Source organism: Carlito syrichta, unplaced genomic scaffold (assembly GCF_000164805.1).
Source record: "Carlito syrichta isolate Samal-C Ts95f unplaced genomic scaffold, Tarsius_syrichta-2.0.1 Scaffold305214, whole genome shotgun sequence".
NCBI lineage: Eukaryota > Metazoa > Chordata > Mammalia > Primates > Tarsiidae > Carlito > Carlito syrichta.
Window position 1 is genome coordinate 177,327 of NW_007249310.1, and position 16,565 is coordinate 193,891.

A 16,565-nucleotide genomic window follows, 5' to 3' on the forward strand; every position below is an offset into this window, starting at 1 on the left:
TCGTCTCTACAGTGAATCAAAATATATAAGATAACAATAAAATAACGAGCAACTGACCTTTCGCTCATCTTTCTAAAGCATTCAGCTTCGTTTTCATGGAAAGCATTTTATTTTCTCAGATTTCATCTTTTGTGGACATTTTAATCAAATAAATAATTACAGTAAATTAACTGGGAAAAATACTGTTTAAGAGAGAAACCTGATTGCCAAAAGCAGTAGCCACAGTCTTCAGGAGGGAGCCTGCCATCCCCAGGTGTTTGTCGTGTTGTCGGCTTCCCAGCAAGACAGAGGCACCAGTGCAGCCTGGGCCTCCTCAGGGCTCCGGACACGACTGGGCCAGCAAAAACCCTGAGAAGGGAAGGAGACAGACTCACATAAAACCAGCACCTGGGGCGAACTCGGCTTGCTGGTGGCGGGGAGCAGCCTCAGGAAAACAGGCCCCAGTTGAACCTGGCTGTGTCCAGCAGCAAATCGCTTCCAGACGTAGGTGCTGGATGTGTAGATCTTTAGGAAAGTGAGGATGCTTTGCAGAGGGGAGAATCATCTGTCTCAGCCAACAGACAGCATTACATTCAACTGATGAAAAAAGTAAAACCGCTGAGAAGGATAAAGTGTAAAGTATAAACGGCTTTTACAGTCAGAGAGGGAAAAAAGCCTGACAGTCCGGAGAAAAGTGGACTGCGGTGGGGCTAATCATGACCGTGACTGGAACTCTTAAGGTCCACCCTCACTGCCCACCCACGGCACCATGTCTGCTGACCAGAGGCCACAGAAGATGCCATCCCCGGCTTCAGTTCTGCAGGATGCGGCGAGTGTGTTAAGGCGTGAGGCCCACACAGCATGGGCTGCAGGCCCGGAGGCCAGGCCAGGACGTGGGCGGGAAAGCACAGCTGAGGAGGGAGGTGTCGGGTGTTCAGGTCGGGAGTGAAGGGAACTGTGTGGACCGGTGAGAAACCAGGACCAGCAGTCATCTCAGAAGAGAACCTGGAAGAACAGAGTGGACATCAAGGGAATGCAGCTGGAATTCTCACAGTGTGTCTCGTTACCGCCTCAGAAACATGCAGATTTATGTGATGCTTGTTTTGAGACTCAACTAGTAGCCTGAGTTTCTTGCAGTTCTGTGATTTTGGTAAAGTGTGATCTTATAACGTCAAGACATTTCTTTGGCTTCCTGTGCTTTGTTTGAGCAAAACTGCCTTGGAGCCTCCTTTTCCTGCATACAGGCGTGGGCGCCTGGCTCTGCTGGGCCTCATGGGAGGCAGCCTGCGGCACCAAGTCTCCCGTTGTCTTGATACCGCTTGGTATTTAGGAACCGCCTTAGGATATGCCCAGTCGTTCTTTGTTATTTACTTTCTGCTGATAGAGATTTTCCTGGGTCTTGGCAACCTGGGAAGAAAAGATCTATTTTTATTTTTAAGGATGTTTTTCCTTCTAGTCCAGCAGAGCTTAAATTATACATATATAAGAGGTTTTTTCTAGAAGCTCTTTAAATATAGACATGTAAAACTAATGTTTTTTCATTTATTCATTAGCCTAACAAGGAACTGTTTTTCATGCTCTTTATTTTTTGTTATTTCCTGCTTGTCTTCTGCTATTTAGCTATAAATCCTTGCAGAAGAATATCAATAAATAAAATTAGCTATGCAAGAGGCAATAATACTAAAATACTACTCGCTGTTTTAGCCTTTGGTTTTTTTAAAATAAAATGCCAACTCAGTTCTTAATGTTTATTAATAGCTTAAGTGAAATTAAACTATTTCTTGTAACTAGACAAGATACTTTTTTGCCTCTATCCCAATCCCCCCCCCCCCGCAAATCATGACCTTGAAGTGTCTTTCTTAGTTTCCAAACCCTTTTTTTAAAAAATGGTTTTATTGTAAGTCAAGAGACATAGAAAGAAGAGGGGAAAAACTGGCCAAGATTCCAACATCCAGAAATAGCCATTATTAGCATTAGCGCACATCATTAGCACAATGGAAAAGACTGAAGTAATCGGGGTAAATAAAAAGGAGAAGAAAGAAGCTCCTGTCTGTGGAACACAAAGATCCTCTGTATTCAGAGATATCGATTGGAATGCTGGTTGGGTGTATCGATGGAAATTCTCCAATGAAAGTGGAGGGATGCGTCATTTTGCTGGAGTCTAACAGAAGCACCTGTGATTTGAGAGTGAGGTCATGGCCCATGCCAGCGGGCATAAAGTGGTTCCTTCCATGCCTCAGGATTTCAGTTCTGAGGAAAGATTAGGAGAATATTAAGAGATTATCATTTTAGATTTTTTTGAGTCAGAGTGACTCTTGTCACCCAGGCTGGAGTACAGTAGCACGATCATGGCCACTGCAGCCTCAACTGCTTGGCTCAGACGATTCTTCTGCCTCAGCCTTGCAAGTAGCTGGGACTACAGTCATGTACCACCATGCCTTGCTAGTTTTTTTATTTATTGTAGAGATGAGGTCTTACCAAGTTGCCCAGGCTGGTCTGGAACTCCTGGGCTCAGGCAGTCCTCTCGCCTCAGCCTCCCAAAGTGATGGGATTACAAGCGTGAGCCACTGCGCCCAGCCTGTAATTGTAGATATTTTTTAAAGCCGCATATTTTTACCTTTGACACTTTTAACTATGCAACCAGAGGAAATTAGTCCTTGACAGGGCCTTCTCCTCACAACTCCTGGTCATGTTGGAAATGCAATTTGTATGTGGTGAACAGGTTAGCATTGCTTCTGTTCTGTTCTGTTCTCCAATTGTAACCCTGGTTCCTTGGTCTCAGATCTGCGGTGAGTGGATACTTTTCCCCCAGCTTCCCCATGTGAGTTCTTTACTTGACTCATCTTTCCTTGGCTATTTGAATTTCATGAGCAGAAGATTTTACAAGGACTCTGGTTGTTGAATTGGTACATACTTGGAAGATGCCTGCCTTCCGCCTTCATATAAAAGGACGCCTTGTCTGGGTGTAATGCTCTTGGAGTCAGTGTCTCTGTCTCCTACTCTGAACTGGAATCTGACGTGCCTTCTCCACCATGGGAAGCCTGAGTGACTGCGTGGCCATGGCCTCATTGTGTGGGTTGGGTTGCTGTTGGTTTCCAACGAGTGCTCCTGCTGACCTCTGAGCTCTTCATGTTTGAAATGTTGCTGCCTTTTGACATAAACGGCACCTTGGCAGGGACAGAACACCAAGGTCACCTGTCTGTAACCCAGGTGCATTGCTCTCGTGCTTGCTGGGCTCGAGTGCCGCTGTGGGGGGGCAAGGCCACCTCCGTCTCCCCGCCCTGGGAGGTGGGTGCTCCCTCTGCCTGGACACTAAGGAGGTCTTGCTTACCCTTCCATTTATCACAAGGACCAGCATAGCTTTCCCGCTTCCCCTGAAATGTGCTGTATGCCTTTCTGGCAAAGAATCCATTCTCATTCCAGAGAAACCTCCCCCATGTGCCTCTGACACCACTTGTTCCGCATGGGGGCTCCTGACTTCCATTACGCTTTTCTTCTGAGTCCGTCCTTTCTCTCCATTATTTTCTCTCAAGCATTCAGTGTGGTCACTTCTGTCTTCTATGCCAGGGACTTGCTTTGTTTCCAGCATGTGTGTTCCTTGCAGTTTACATTGTGCTGGTGTGGAGTGGCAGTTTAGGTCCTCAGTTTGTCTTCTGAGCCCTGGGGGGAGAGGGGTGGGAGTGGTGGCTTTGCAGCCATGTGGCCTCCATGTGGAGACAGACCCAGATGATGGGACACCAGTGCGTGGGGCTGGGCTTCAGGAGAGCTTAGGGTCCAGACACCGTGGTTTAAACTTCGCTTAACTTTCCCATCACAAAATACTGTGCTTCTGTTTGTCTCTTTCCACCCATTCATTCAGCTTGTGGGCTGTTAGAAACAGGGACCAGCCCTCCTACCCTAGGGGCAGCATCTCTTCAGATGTCATTTGGCTGTTGATACCTTGTCTTTATGGAGTTCCCATCCTCCCAGATTCATCAGTGGCTCAGAAAGGAGTCCTCAGGTCACGTCTTCTTCCAGATTGTTCTTGCGGTGTATGTGCATTGTCCCCCCCCCCACCCGGTTTATTTTGCTGGAGTGTGTGTGCAGTTGCATGTTATCCCTCCTCACTCACTTGGACCTTATGGAGTCTCCTTGACACTCTCGCCTCCTCTGAGCACCTTTGCCTTCCCTTCCACGGGCAGCCTTCTCTGAGAGGCTTGTCCTCTGCTCTCTTGTGGGATACTGAAGATGTCCTAGAGTGGGTTTCCTTCCCTGAGTCAGGGACCCATGGGGACATCCTTGCCTGTCACACCACCCCTCAGGCAGGCCCCCACCCACTGCAGGCTGATGGGGCTTCTTCCTGCTCCGCTCCGCAGCGGGGCTTAGGGCTTGCTTGTACCGCTGCTTTCTTTACCCAGAACTCTCTAGAAGCTACTTATATGAACCAAGTCTCCAAAACATCAATACGGTATTAAAAGTTCAAAACTTTTAACTTTGAGACTCACTGATGAAAATGTTGTGTTTAGAAACAGGCTTTTCTAGAAGAAAGATTTATTTACCAGAGAGAGAGGTAGCTGGCACTCTGGACTGAAATGCCACTGTGGCATGTTTAAACATCTAAAACGGGTTCATCCTGGTGGTTTCCCAGCTTTATAAATGTGACATTCTTGCATCACTGCAGAAGTTAGTTAGACTTTCCTGTTCCTATTTGGTGATGTCAAAACAAGTCTCCTTTTGTTTAGGGGCTTTTAAAAAGATGCTGGGTTGTCTGGAGGTTACAGCACAGTAAATAGCATACAGTGTGGTTGCAATGAGCTACGTGCTGAGTGTCCACTTTCTCAGATGTGTTTTGGTGTGTGAGAGCCCCTCGGCGATGCTCCGTGTTGTGATGGGGACCGTCTCGAGGCTCCATCTCAGTTGGGAAATATGCAGGCACAGTGTGTGGTGAGCCAAGATAATAAAGGCTCCTGTGCATGTGGAGTGGGAGGGGCCGTGGAAGCTGTGGACTTAACATCTTACAGAGTTCTTGTTTGACTCCTTGTTCTTGCAATACAAGATTTTATGTTAGCGCTAATAACAGGTAACTACTCTGCCTGAAACCAACAGTGGCCAGAGGGACCTTTGAGGAAGTCTTGAAAATTACCTGGTTTGGAGTGTGAAGCCAGAAGTCTTGGAAGGGAGATAATTGAGTGGAAAGGGAAATTTTAAGGAGAGGAAACGTTTCAGCTTTGTTTTCCCCATTGTGCTTCTAGGAGACCTTGAAGGTTTTCCATGTCCTAGGTCTGTTGGGCACTTTCCTCAGCCCGGAGAGTGCAGGGTTTAGCAAGAGCAGTTATTATGGATGAAGCTCGTGCCATTTTCACCTCTCCTGGGTTGCAGGTCTTCAGTGTGAAGCAGCATAACTCCAGCAGCAGGCAGAATAACACTCTCAAACCAGGCAGGCTGCTGGCGTCTGAAGGGCCTAAAAATTAACACCTATGTCAGGGAGCTGAGTCTTCAGGTGACATTAAAGCCTTTAGTAGGGCTTATTTTTACGTTAAATATGGAATTGACATGAAAATCATTCATCCTGACCTTGATCTGCCAGCCAGGTAGGCCTCTGAGGAGTGTAGCTCTCGGCGGCAAACCAGGCTTGGAGCTTCAGAGGGGCCATTTCTGCTGGTCACTGTCTGTGGTAAATGGTGCTGTGGGAGGCTTCCTCCTGGAACCCAGCCTGAAAACTGAATGGACACAGATGAGCGTGGCTGTGGTCTGGAAAGCTTTGTGCTGCATCTCTTGGTCTTGTGCATGCGTGGTGCTACAGACATGTGTTCACTGGCCAAGCTCCACCTGCTCTAGAGAGTGTGTCCCCGTGAGGAGTGGGAGCACACAGACCATCTTCCCAACACAGGCCACCTTGCGTCTCTGAGAAGATGTGTTTATGTGGACAAGAATGGAAGAGAGCATGAGAATATCAGATCATTGTGGGGTGAAGGACAGGTTCTTTACTCTGTGACTTTTCCATACTTCTGAAATAATTTTGCTGTTCTCAAGGACCCAAATTGTAAGAGCCTTTCAGGCAGCTTTTTAGAAAGGTTGACTTTTTAAGACAACTAGTTTGTGGTACAAGTAAAAAAGGTGTTTCAGCATTGGGTTAATAAAAAATGCTGGGTGTACTACACTGTGCCAGGGTGACGAGCAACAGTACCTCAGTGACCTAAACCCAGCTTGCTGCCGTGTCACAGCCTGTGAGCTAAGAGTGGGTTTCACAGATCAATGTTTGCATCAGTTGGATAAAAGGAACACTGACTTTGAACCCCAGGCCAGTGAAGTGTTCCTCATGAAAAGAATTTTGTTCTTCTCCTAGTTAACATCTGTTTCCCAAAACTCCTGTTGTCAGTCATTTTATCAAATTCTTCAACTTTATCAAAAATATTTTTCAACTTCATCAAAAAACTTTGCAGATATTGGTGTTTTCTCATTATGTAAATATCTACATAATGTCCTCAATTTTGCCTCTTTATACACAGATGAAAATATTTGCTGTCTGCATCTCTAGGTAAAGCTTACCAGCCCCTGCTTGTCCCAAAATTAATAATGAGAGGTCTTAGAATATCGGTGCTGCCATTTTTTACTCCATTTCTGTGTGACAGTCCTACAGACTTCCAAGTCATAGCATAGATCTGTTTTAGTAAGAACTCAGCATTCACAGTAGATTATCTGCTTGCTTAGAAAATCCTCCGCCGTCTTGCTGTCTCCAGCCCAGACCACGCCGCTCTTGCCATCACCCCATGTGTCAGAGTCAGGGCATCCTCCCAAACTTCCCTCTGAGCCAGAGCACCAGCACCCTGGGTCCCCTCTCTCCCTCCCCACCTATATCAGGCTGCGCGTCCTTTGGACCATGTTCAGAATCCGTCCCTATTCTGTTGCTTCTAGCAGCCTCTTCTTCTGGTCTTGGCCACCATCTCTCCAGCCTCGCCTCCGGCCACAGCCTTGAGGCCGGCTTCCTACAGCCCCGCCTCCCACAGCAGCACATGATTTCCAGGAGTGAACCCCTTCTTTTTTTTTTTTTTGAGTTGGAGTCTCACTCTGTCGCCCAGGCTGGAGGGTAGTGGCACACTCCCGGCCACCGCATCCTCGACCTGCTGGGCTCCCTTCCGCCTCAGCCTTCCAAGTAGCTGGAGCTACAGGCGCGTGCTACCACGCCCGGCTAATTTTTTTTTTTATTTATTTATTGTAGAGATGAGGTCTTGCCAAGTTGCCCAGGCGGGTCTCGAACCCTCAGACTCAGGCAATCTGCTCACCTCAGCCTCCCAAAGTCGCGGGATTACAGGCTGAGCCACCGAGCCCAGCTTGTGAACCCCTTCTTATCGTGTCACTGTCAGAATTCTCTCATGGCTACCCATCCCGTTTAAATTCCAGAGTTCTCCCTGATGCCAGTTGCCCTCCATAGTCACTTGGCACTCACTTCCCACCCTCTACTTCAGTCTGCTTTGTCACACTGTTCTTCCCTTGCTCAGAGCATGCTGGGGGGGCTTTGACCACAGGGCCTTTGCACTGGCTCTTAGTCAAGACATGCCTTTCCTGAGTGTCTTCATAGCCATCACCAGTGTCTAAGCTTCTTTCCTGCTCTCTGGCTAGCGTCCCATTACTCCAACTTGTGGTCCAGAAGCTCTGGGAGGGCAGGTCTTGTCCTTGGTGTGTGCTGGAGCCCCAGCCCCTAGGTCAGCCTCTGGCACACGTGCATTGTGAATAAAAGGACAGACCAAAAAGTCATACATTGAAGAGGGGTATGGATAATGCCTTTCTTTGAACTCTTGGCCCTGAGCTTTCAAAAGTAAGATAAACGGAGGAAGAGATGCATCACTCTTCTCTGACCTGTCTTGGGGGCCCCAGCCAGCCGGTGCTGTGGGCTGTCAGACAGATCAGCCACATCTACTTCCTTTTCCTAGCTTAACACTGCAGAGCTCTTGAGTGATGTGACCCTTTGTCCTTGTGTCCTGTTCTGAACAAGTTTCACTTTGGATGTTTCTGCTGTGAACCCGAGTGCAGCGTGAGCTTCTCGGGCAGGTCAGTCATTGCATTTGTGATCTGTGTTTGGTGACGTTCATGGTTGGGTTTCTCTGTCCTCTGTTGCAGGGTGGAGCGGTTGCATTCTGCGCCTGCAACCCAGTGCCGCCTGCCACTTGTCTTTGTTGAGTTCCTGTGTTCCTTCCTGTGCTTTCCTCTCTTATGTTTACTCCTGAGTTTTGCTAAGGCATGTCCTCCAGTAACTTGCAAAGAAAGGGTACACAGTGCCAGGCATGGTAGCTCATGTCTGTCATCCCAGCACTTTGGGAGGTAGAGGTAAGAGGATTGCCTGAGCCCAGGGGCTCGATAACCAGCCTGGGCAACTTGGCAAGACCTTGTCTGTACAATAAATTTTAAAAAATTAGCTGGGCCTGGTGACGTGTACCTGTGGTTCCAGCTACTTAGAAGGCTGAGGCAGAAAGATCGCCTGAGCCCAGCAGGTTGAGGCTGTGGTAGCCTTGAACATGCCACTACTCCAGCCTGGGCAACAGAGTTAGACACCAACGCAAAAAAAGCAAAGAAAAAGAAAGGACACACAGCCAGACAACATCTTTTTAATCCTTGGATACCTGAAAATGCCTTAATTCTGCCCTCACATTTAACAGGTAGTCTGGAAGGACCTGGAATCATGCGGGAGATGTTATTTTTCCTTAAAATTGTGTGTTCTGCACCACCGTCCCCAGTGGCCCTCACTACTGAGAAACCTGATGCCCTGCTGGTTCCCACTCCTTCCTCTGGGACGTGAATAGTCACTAACAGAGTTGTGTTGCACCTCCACCATGGCAGCAGTGCAGGGCAGAGTTCCTTCCATCTAGAGCTGGCAGTAAACAGTGAGTCAAGGGTGAGCACTGTGGAAAAATGCGGTCGTGGTAAGGGGACGGTCCCAGGAGGCCAGTGGTGCCAGGTAGTAGGGTCAGGGAGGCCCTTTGTGGCCAGAGGCAGAGAAAGTCCAGGGTGAACCTGGCTGTTTCCACAGAGACCTACATGGAGTGTGGAACGGAACAGCAATGGGACTCGACATGGGAGAAACAGGCAGGTGGAATTGTGGGGTCTCCCAGTCACGAGACTTGGTGTGGCCCTGGTTGAGAGACGTGTGGTGGATTTCAGGCAGACATTGGGGGCTGCAGCAGTCTCGTATATGTGGACAGGAGGAGAAGGGCAGGGCCCACTGTAGGTCAGCTGTGGGGTCTTGAGGCCTGGCCCGATGAGCTGGAAGGTCAATGGTGGCTGCTTCCTGAGCTGGGGCCACAGGAGAGGTTTGTGGGGAGAGCACAGATGAAGCGTCTGCATGGGAGTGGGTGACTGTTGGTCACAAGTCCAGCTCAGGGCTGGTGACAGGAATTCTACAGCCATCAAGTACAAATAGAATTGACAGCCATTGAACTTGGAAAGTCTCTGTGGACACGATTTAGGGATGCAGAAGAAGCAGCTGAGGCCTGGCCACTGCGGGGACAGTGTTTGGGGCCCCGCCCCTGCCTGTGGATGCCCAGGCAGAAGCCGCACAGACTGGCCTGTCGCCACTTCTCAGATGTGTTCAGCAGCACTGAGCAGCCGAGACACAGGCTATCTTTCCACATCCTTTTATTAATAAAATGGGTGTCTTTAAAATACCCATAGTTTTCTCTGTGGAATTCAGTGTGGCTACTTCCATTCTTCATAGAGCACGCGTCGCTTATCTCCCCAGGTTCACGCTTCCGAAGAGACTGCTCACCATCTCCTAATCTTGGAGATCTTCTTCCAGGCAGGAATTCTGCACGTTCAGTTTATGCACGATTACGATCACACAGAAATAGCAGTAAATTGTCTCTGACTCCTGCAAGATGCCAGTTGAATAAGGGGCTTTGGGAGATAATGAGGCAGATCTCCTGACCTTGTCTTATGTAGCCCTGTACATTTCACCACATAGTACCGAGGAGAAAGTGCTTAAGAATGTGCTTTATGATTTAAGCGACTGGATTTTTTCATACAACTACACTTGCCTTTAGGACCTATAGGCACTCATTGGAATTTCTCTTGGATTTGTTTGGTGTAGGCTTTTATGATACTCATGTTTATTTATCAGCATAACATTGCATCAGCATTTAACTTACTTTAAAACCTAATCCCCTCTTGGGAAATTCTATATAAAACCCTGAGAACGGCAAAAAACCTAACGAGGTGTGTAACAGACGGCCCCCAGCTCACTGAGGGTTCGACTTTATCATGGAGCCAGAGAGATATACATTCAGTAGAACATCAATAAAGTGCATGAGATACTCAATACTTTGTTACAAAATAAGCTTGTGTGAGATGGTTTTGCACATCTGTAGGCTAATGTAAGTGTCTGAGCACACTGAAAGCCAGCAAGGCTGAGCTGCGATGTCAGTAGGTGAGTTTTATTCCAAGCTGACAATCTATGACTGGTCTGTTGGAGCATGGCCCCATTGTAAGTCAAGGAGTATCTGTATTTTGGGACAACCTAATGTTAAACATAATGGTGGGAATCCTATGGAGCTCTGCACCCTCCCCCATCGTGACTAGTTACGTGACTAATAATGTGACGTTTGATAGCCCAACCCTCTTACCTTGGTCATGAGAATTGCTGCATGGATCTCTGTACAAAAGCCCTGTGTCCTGTGGCCAGTGGTCAATCACAGGGTTTCATTGCTGTCATGGGGCTCGTGTCTTCAAGGAGCCTCTAAATGGATGTCATCACATGCAGCCTTCATGGCGGCGGCATCTGTTCCAGTGCTGAGACATAGAAGCAGCTTGGGCCTTGCCGCCAGTGGGCCTGAAGTCACTTGTTGATGCTGGTGGCATGCCTTGTCTGCTGGGTTTTGTGTGAGCTGCTAGATGTGGTGTTGCTGTTCTGAGATGTGGGCTCTTGGGTCGCAGCTGCCCCAGCAGTCCTGGTGTAGCAGGAAGTGCCCGGGTTGCCACTGCAGGCCAGTGCAAGCATCTCCAAATCTGTCTGAGGCCAGAGACTTCCTGAAGGAGGTGACAGTGAAGGTAAGCCGGAGAGGGCCTCGCAGCAGCCAGAGCTCCAACAAAGCTGTGTCAACCTGGGAAACAGCGTAGGGGCTGGCCCTGCTGCTTACGTGCCCGTGCCTGCCCAGTCCCGCCGGAGCCGTGGAGTGTGGAAGGACAGAGCCAGGCGCCACTGCCGCCTCCTCCCCCTCCTCCCCCCTGCGGTTTTCAAATCCTCACCCTCTAAAGTGAGAATCAGGGAGGCACACCACGAACCGAATAAGAGGTCGTGAACCACAGCTGCATGGACTCCTGGGTGCTCATGGCGTAACGACACCAAGCCGTGGATGGCATGTGGGCTTGTCTCACAGAGCAGAGATGAGAGCTTTGTCTCCCTCAGGCTCACCATGAAAGGCTGGCTGGAAGGGGTCGAGCATGGGGAAACAGGCACAGCGGGGGCAGCAGGTTCCTCATGGGACACACACAGCACTGTCTGTAAGCCTGGGGGCTAGGCCCAGGGCTTACCCAGCAGGTGGGCACCTGGCGGTTCTTGGCAAGGGGACCTCTGCGGCAAGCTGCGGGCTCAGCTGGGCTGTCCAGGAGGTGTTTTCACGCCGGGGCTGCTTTGTTTTCAGACCTGGAGACCCTCCTTTTCTTTTTGCGAGCTCAACCATGCATTTAAAGTTTTTCTTTTTCCTTTTTTTTTTAAAGTTTTTCATTATTTTATTTTATTTTATTTTTTTGAGTTGGAGTCTCACTCGGTCGCCCAGACTGGAGGGCAGTGGCCGCTCCCGGCCACCGCAGCCTCGACCTGCCGGGCTCCGGCGATCCTTCCGCCTCAGCCTTCCAAGCAGCCGGAATTACAGGCACGCGCTGCCATGCCCGGCTGATTTTTTGATTTATTGTAGAGATGAGGTCTCGCTGCCCAGGCAGGTCTCGAACCCGCGGGCTCAGTCAATCCACTTACCTCAGCCTCCCAAAGGCGCGGAATTACAGGCTGAGCCACCGAGCCCGGCTAAGTTTTTCATTATATTTTAGCCAACGTTTTAATGTTGGTAGTGGGTGAGTTTCTGAGTTAGTCTGCCTCATGCCAGCACTGCTGTTTTCTTAACGCTTTGTTTTTATTGAACATGATGGAAGGCTCAGGAAGGTCCTGGACTAACGGGCTGCAGGTCAGCGCTTTTAGAAAAGTTTGTTTGCCTCTGTTCTGTGGACATGTGTGTGCGCGCGTGTGTGTGTGTGTGTGTGTTGTAGGCACGTAGGGGCGTGGCAGCTGAGCTGCATGAGATTACTGCTAGTGAAATCATTAGAATCGGTTTTGTGTGTGTTTATGCATTCTAGTGTCTTCCTCGTTGTGGCCACAATTTGAAACGTACTTGGGCCTCTTCTTAGGCAGGAGACTGACTGTCCAGGGCAGAACCTGGGGTTGGTATTCTTCCTGCTAAGATGTGTGGCTTGAGACGCAGCATTGGCCAGTCTGCAGTGGGGTCAGTTCAGTGTGGCTCCCCACTCCTGCCAGAGACAGAGGGCACGCTTGGACACTCTCTGTCCTGAAAGTGCAGCCTTGCCCTGGGCTGAGAAGGAGGACCACAGAGGCACAATTGTTCCGAGGGGAGTGGGCAGAGAGGTCCTTTCACTCTTCAGGGACTGTGTTGTAGCTTACAGAAGCATGTGCTCGTTTTTGGATGCCTGATCTTGATAGGAAAAAGCCTAGATTTGAACCATTATATCAGTGTGTCTGGCCAAAAAATAAGTGTGCTCGGTGCAGGGGTTGCAGCAACAGTGATGACAGGACCGCTGTTGCAGGAGCCCTGAGTGGCGGTGTCTGTCCTACAGCACCCATCTCTGCTGACCCCAGAGGGTCCCGTGTCACCAGCCGTTCTGCAGAGATGGCACCTGAGCACTCCTGTGCTGAGGGCACTGTGCAGAGCACACGGAGCCTACCTACCTTAGGTTAGAAGTATGGACTGTCGCTCTCCCGGTGCGACATGGAGCTGAGGTGACACCTGTGAACTCACACATGTATCATTAACCAAAAGGGTGCCACCATCCTGGACTGCAGTGGCAGCAAGCTCTCCAGAGCTGAGCAGGTCTGAGTCTCTAGGCCTCTCACTCCCCCCTTTGCAGTGCCCCAGAGCCAGTGTGCAGCTTTCAGTGTCCGGGAACATTATTGTTTTCAAGTAAATTAGTTGAGAATGGAAATCGCTTCTTCATTAGAAGAATCTTTTTGCCATCCCCCTAATGAAAAGGAAATTTTATCACTGTGTAGTTGGAGCCAGTCGTTTGTCTTCATCAGGACTGGAAATAAACATTCATGCTTACTTCACAGACTCTTCTGTGATTTGTGCTGGGGCTGAACATTTTTCCCAAAAAAGAATGAACTTACAGGGTTTTTAGTTATTAAAACAGTGTGCTGCTACCCTACAGATGTTTGTATGTGTGCACAAAATGTGCCACTGTGCAACGCTGTGGGAGATCAAAAGGCCCAGGGCACACCGCAGCATCCTTGGGAACTTCCTGAGTCATTTACAGTGCAGTCATGTTGGGGAGCCAGTGCTAGGACTGGAGCCGCACAGCCTGGTGAGGTGACTCCAGGGTGCGCGTGCATGAGGAGAGTAGGGTGCTTGGAGATCGTGAGCTGGCATCAGCGGGGAAGCCCAGGGCATCACAGGCTGTGTGTGCTCACGAGCACAGATATCTTAGTGGGCCCGCAAGAAAGGGGCAACGATGTATTCTAGGAGGGGACTCTTCCCAGGCTACATGTTCTAAAGTGGGAAGCACCTAGGTCCGCCTGGAGAGCTCACACTTGGTTGCTTGAGTGTGCCTGTGCTGTCTGCTCTCCATCTGTCCCTGGGGGTGTGTTGTAGCTTTGCCTCGTTCTTACCTGTATCACGGGACAGCCTTCCTCATATCAGGAAAACAGAGAGTAGCGTGACTGGCAATGGGCAGAAGGGGCACCACATGTGGGGACCTACTTCGGGCTCACTGTGGACTTGCCAACAAGTCGTCATCAGCCCGTTCACGCCTGGAAACATGTCTCCACAGCAACTGTGGCAGCCATGTATTACAGCTACTACATGCTGCCCGATGGCACCTACTGCCTGGCTCCTCCACCTCCGGGGATTGATGTGGCCACGTACTACAGCACCCTTCCCGCCGGTGTGACCGTGTCCAGCTCCCCCGGAGTGACGACCACTGCCCCACCGCCACCCGGGACCACGCCACCACCACCCCCAACCACGGCTGAGACAAGCAGCGGGGCCACCTCCACAACCACTACCACAAGGTAGGTACCCCACCTACTACCTGCACAGGGTCATCAGAGGACACCCGTGTCTCAATTGAGGTTTGTCCTATGAGGCCTCTGAGTGGTAATTACTTAAATCCCCAAGTTGATGGGAAAACAGGAATCGCCATAACCTAAAATGTTTGGTAGTGATGTGTGACCCGGTGCCACAGTTAATTCTCACACAGCACTACACGCCCTCCTCACCTCCAGCATCTGTCCTGCTCACTGTGTCGACATCTCGGCTGGGCGGTGAAAGGCAGCGTCCCTGTCAGGTGAAAAGGCAGTTGTTTGCAAAACATGTGAATCCTTGCAGTTGATGCCGGTGAAATTGGCTGCTTGCTGGGTCTCCTGTGTTCACCCATGAAGGCAGCAGCGGGCCTGGCTCCTTGAACAGGGAGGGCTCCTCAGTGCCCATGGTAGGGCGAGTGCAAGATGGGCTTCATCAGAGGGACTGAAATACCACACATTGGAAGGGGGCTCTGGGGAAATGAAATGAAACACTTGGATGTTTCTGCAGAAGCAGTGTTCCTTCTGATCAGGCCGATGTGAAATGAAGGATATTGAGTCATGCCAGCTTTTGGGTGGGGGATTGGGGTCTCTGTCTCCTAGGCTGGTGCGGTGGCATGACCACAGCTCATCGCAGCCTTGACCTCCTGGGCTCAGGCATTCCTTCCACCTCAGCCTCTCAATTAGCTAGGACTACCAGCATGTGCCACCATGCCCAGCTAATTTTTTTGATTTTTTTTTTTTTTTAAGAGAGGAAGTCTCACTGTTTTGCCCAGGCTGGTCTGGAAAACTCCTGGGCTCAAGCAGTCTTCCTGCCTCGGCCTCCCAAAGTGCTGGGATTACAGGTATGAGCCATCATACCCAGCTGACTTTTGAAGTATAACAAAAAAAAATATATTACTTATTCTTGGTAGTTTCCAAGACTTAGCTTGTGATTGGAGGGAAATGATAGTTAGGAATACATGTATGTACCTATTTGTGTCGCTTTTCGGCTCCATTTAGTGACACTTGTGATGAGTATCTGTAGCACAAGGCATCTCCAACAGAGAGCCTCCCCTGGCATCTGCACTGGCATATCTGTGTGGGTGTCCAAGGCAGTGGGAGACCCTTGGGCAGCCAGGTCTGAGCTCCAGAATCCCTGGTGGCTCCAGTGTGCTCACAGGGCTCTCCTCTGCAGTGCACTTGGCCCCGTGGCCGCCATCATCCCCCCACCCCCCGACATCCAGCCTGTGATTGACAAGCTGGCAGAATACGTCGCCAGGAACGGCCTGAAGTTTGAGACCAGCGTCCGTGCCAAGAACGATCAGAGGTCAGATGAAGTCTTCTATGTGTGTTAGGTGTATGCTCGGCTGAGGGTATGGGGGTAGGTTAGCTTTCAAAATCTAGGTATACAATTCCTTTCTTAGGTTTTTAATCCCTTTCTTGACTCAGATGTCTTTAGATAAATATGTTTTGTAGTTATCTTGCTAAATTGCCTCTAGTTGGGGTGGGGTTTTTTTCTGTTGTGTTACCTGTTTTTTTTTATTTTGTTTTTGTCTTTTAAGTAAAATGTTGAAGCCACCTAGAATTCATGCATTTCAAAAATCTGCCTTGAAAATCTAGGCACAAACCTTTCTTTTAAAAGCTTAAATAGAGTTCCTCACTTCAGGTAGTGAAGCATAAAGCTTGAGGTTACATTTGCAGGGTGATCTGTGTGACCCAGGGCAAGCCATAGAATCTCCCTGAGCTTAGCTCCCACGTCTGTAAAATGGGTAGCTGGCGTGGGAGCTCTCTGTAAGGCTGTGTCAATAGCTGACAAGTTAGCCCTCGTGCAGGTCTTGGAGCGGGGTCTTTTATTGCTGCAACGTGCTTGTTGTGTTGAATGACTTGCTTTATTTCTCTGCTCAGGTTCGAGTTCCTGCAACCGTGGCACCAATATAATGCCTACTATGAGTTTAAGAAGCAGTTCTTCCTCCAGAAGGAAGGGGGCGATAGCACACAGGTGCGGATGGGGGGTTATGATGCTCTGTGTACGGGTGTCTTGGTTTCCAGGCACAGGCATCGCTTTCTGTTGATTCTCAGTATGTACAAAAGGGCTTGTTGAGTCTACACTTGTTTGTAGCATCTATCTGGCATATGCTGTCTTTAAGTCCTCCCTCAGGTCTAACCTCAGTCTTTAAGCATTCGTGGTGTGTTGAGGGTCATTTTCTAGTATATTCTAGACAAAAAAATGTTCTCTTCCTTAGGCATTCGAGGGTGTGACTGTCTCTGGTGGTTTTTTTGTTTTTGTTTTTTTTTGAGTTGGAGTCTCACTCTGTCACCCAGACTGGAGTGCAGT

The 16,565-nt window shown here is 49.4% G+C and overlaps 1 protein-coding gene across 4 annotated transcripts in view; it reads left to right on the forward strand.

Annotated features, from left to right (window-relative positions):
* Nucleotides 1-16,565, forward strand: part of SFSWAP (splicing factor SWAP homolog) — an 82,763-nt gene that overhangs the window by 25,479 nt on the left and 40,719 nt on the right. For all 4 annotated transcript variants that reach the window (XM_008061357.2, XM_008061354.2, XM_008061356.2 and 1 more), the window contains 3 exons: nucleotides 13,999-14,239; nucleotides 15,426-15,557; nucleotides 16,136-16,229. In XM_008061357.2, the coding sequence (XP_008059548.1) occupies nucleotides 13,999-14,239; nucleotides 15,426-15,557; nucleotides 16,136-16,229 (467 nt within the window). The remainder of the gene's footprint in view (nucleotides 1-13,998; nucleotides 14,240-15,425; nucleotides 15,558-16,135; nucleotides 16,230-16,565) is intronic.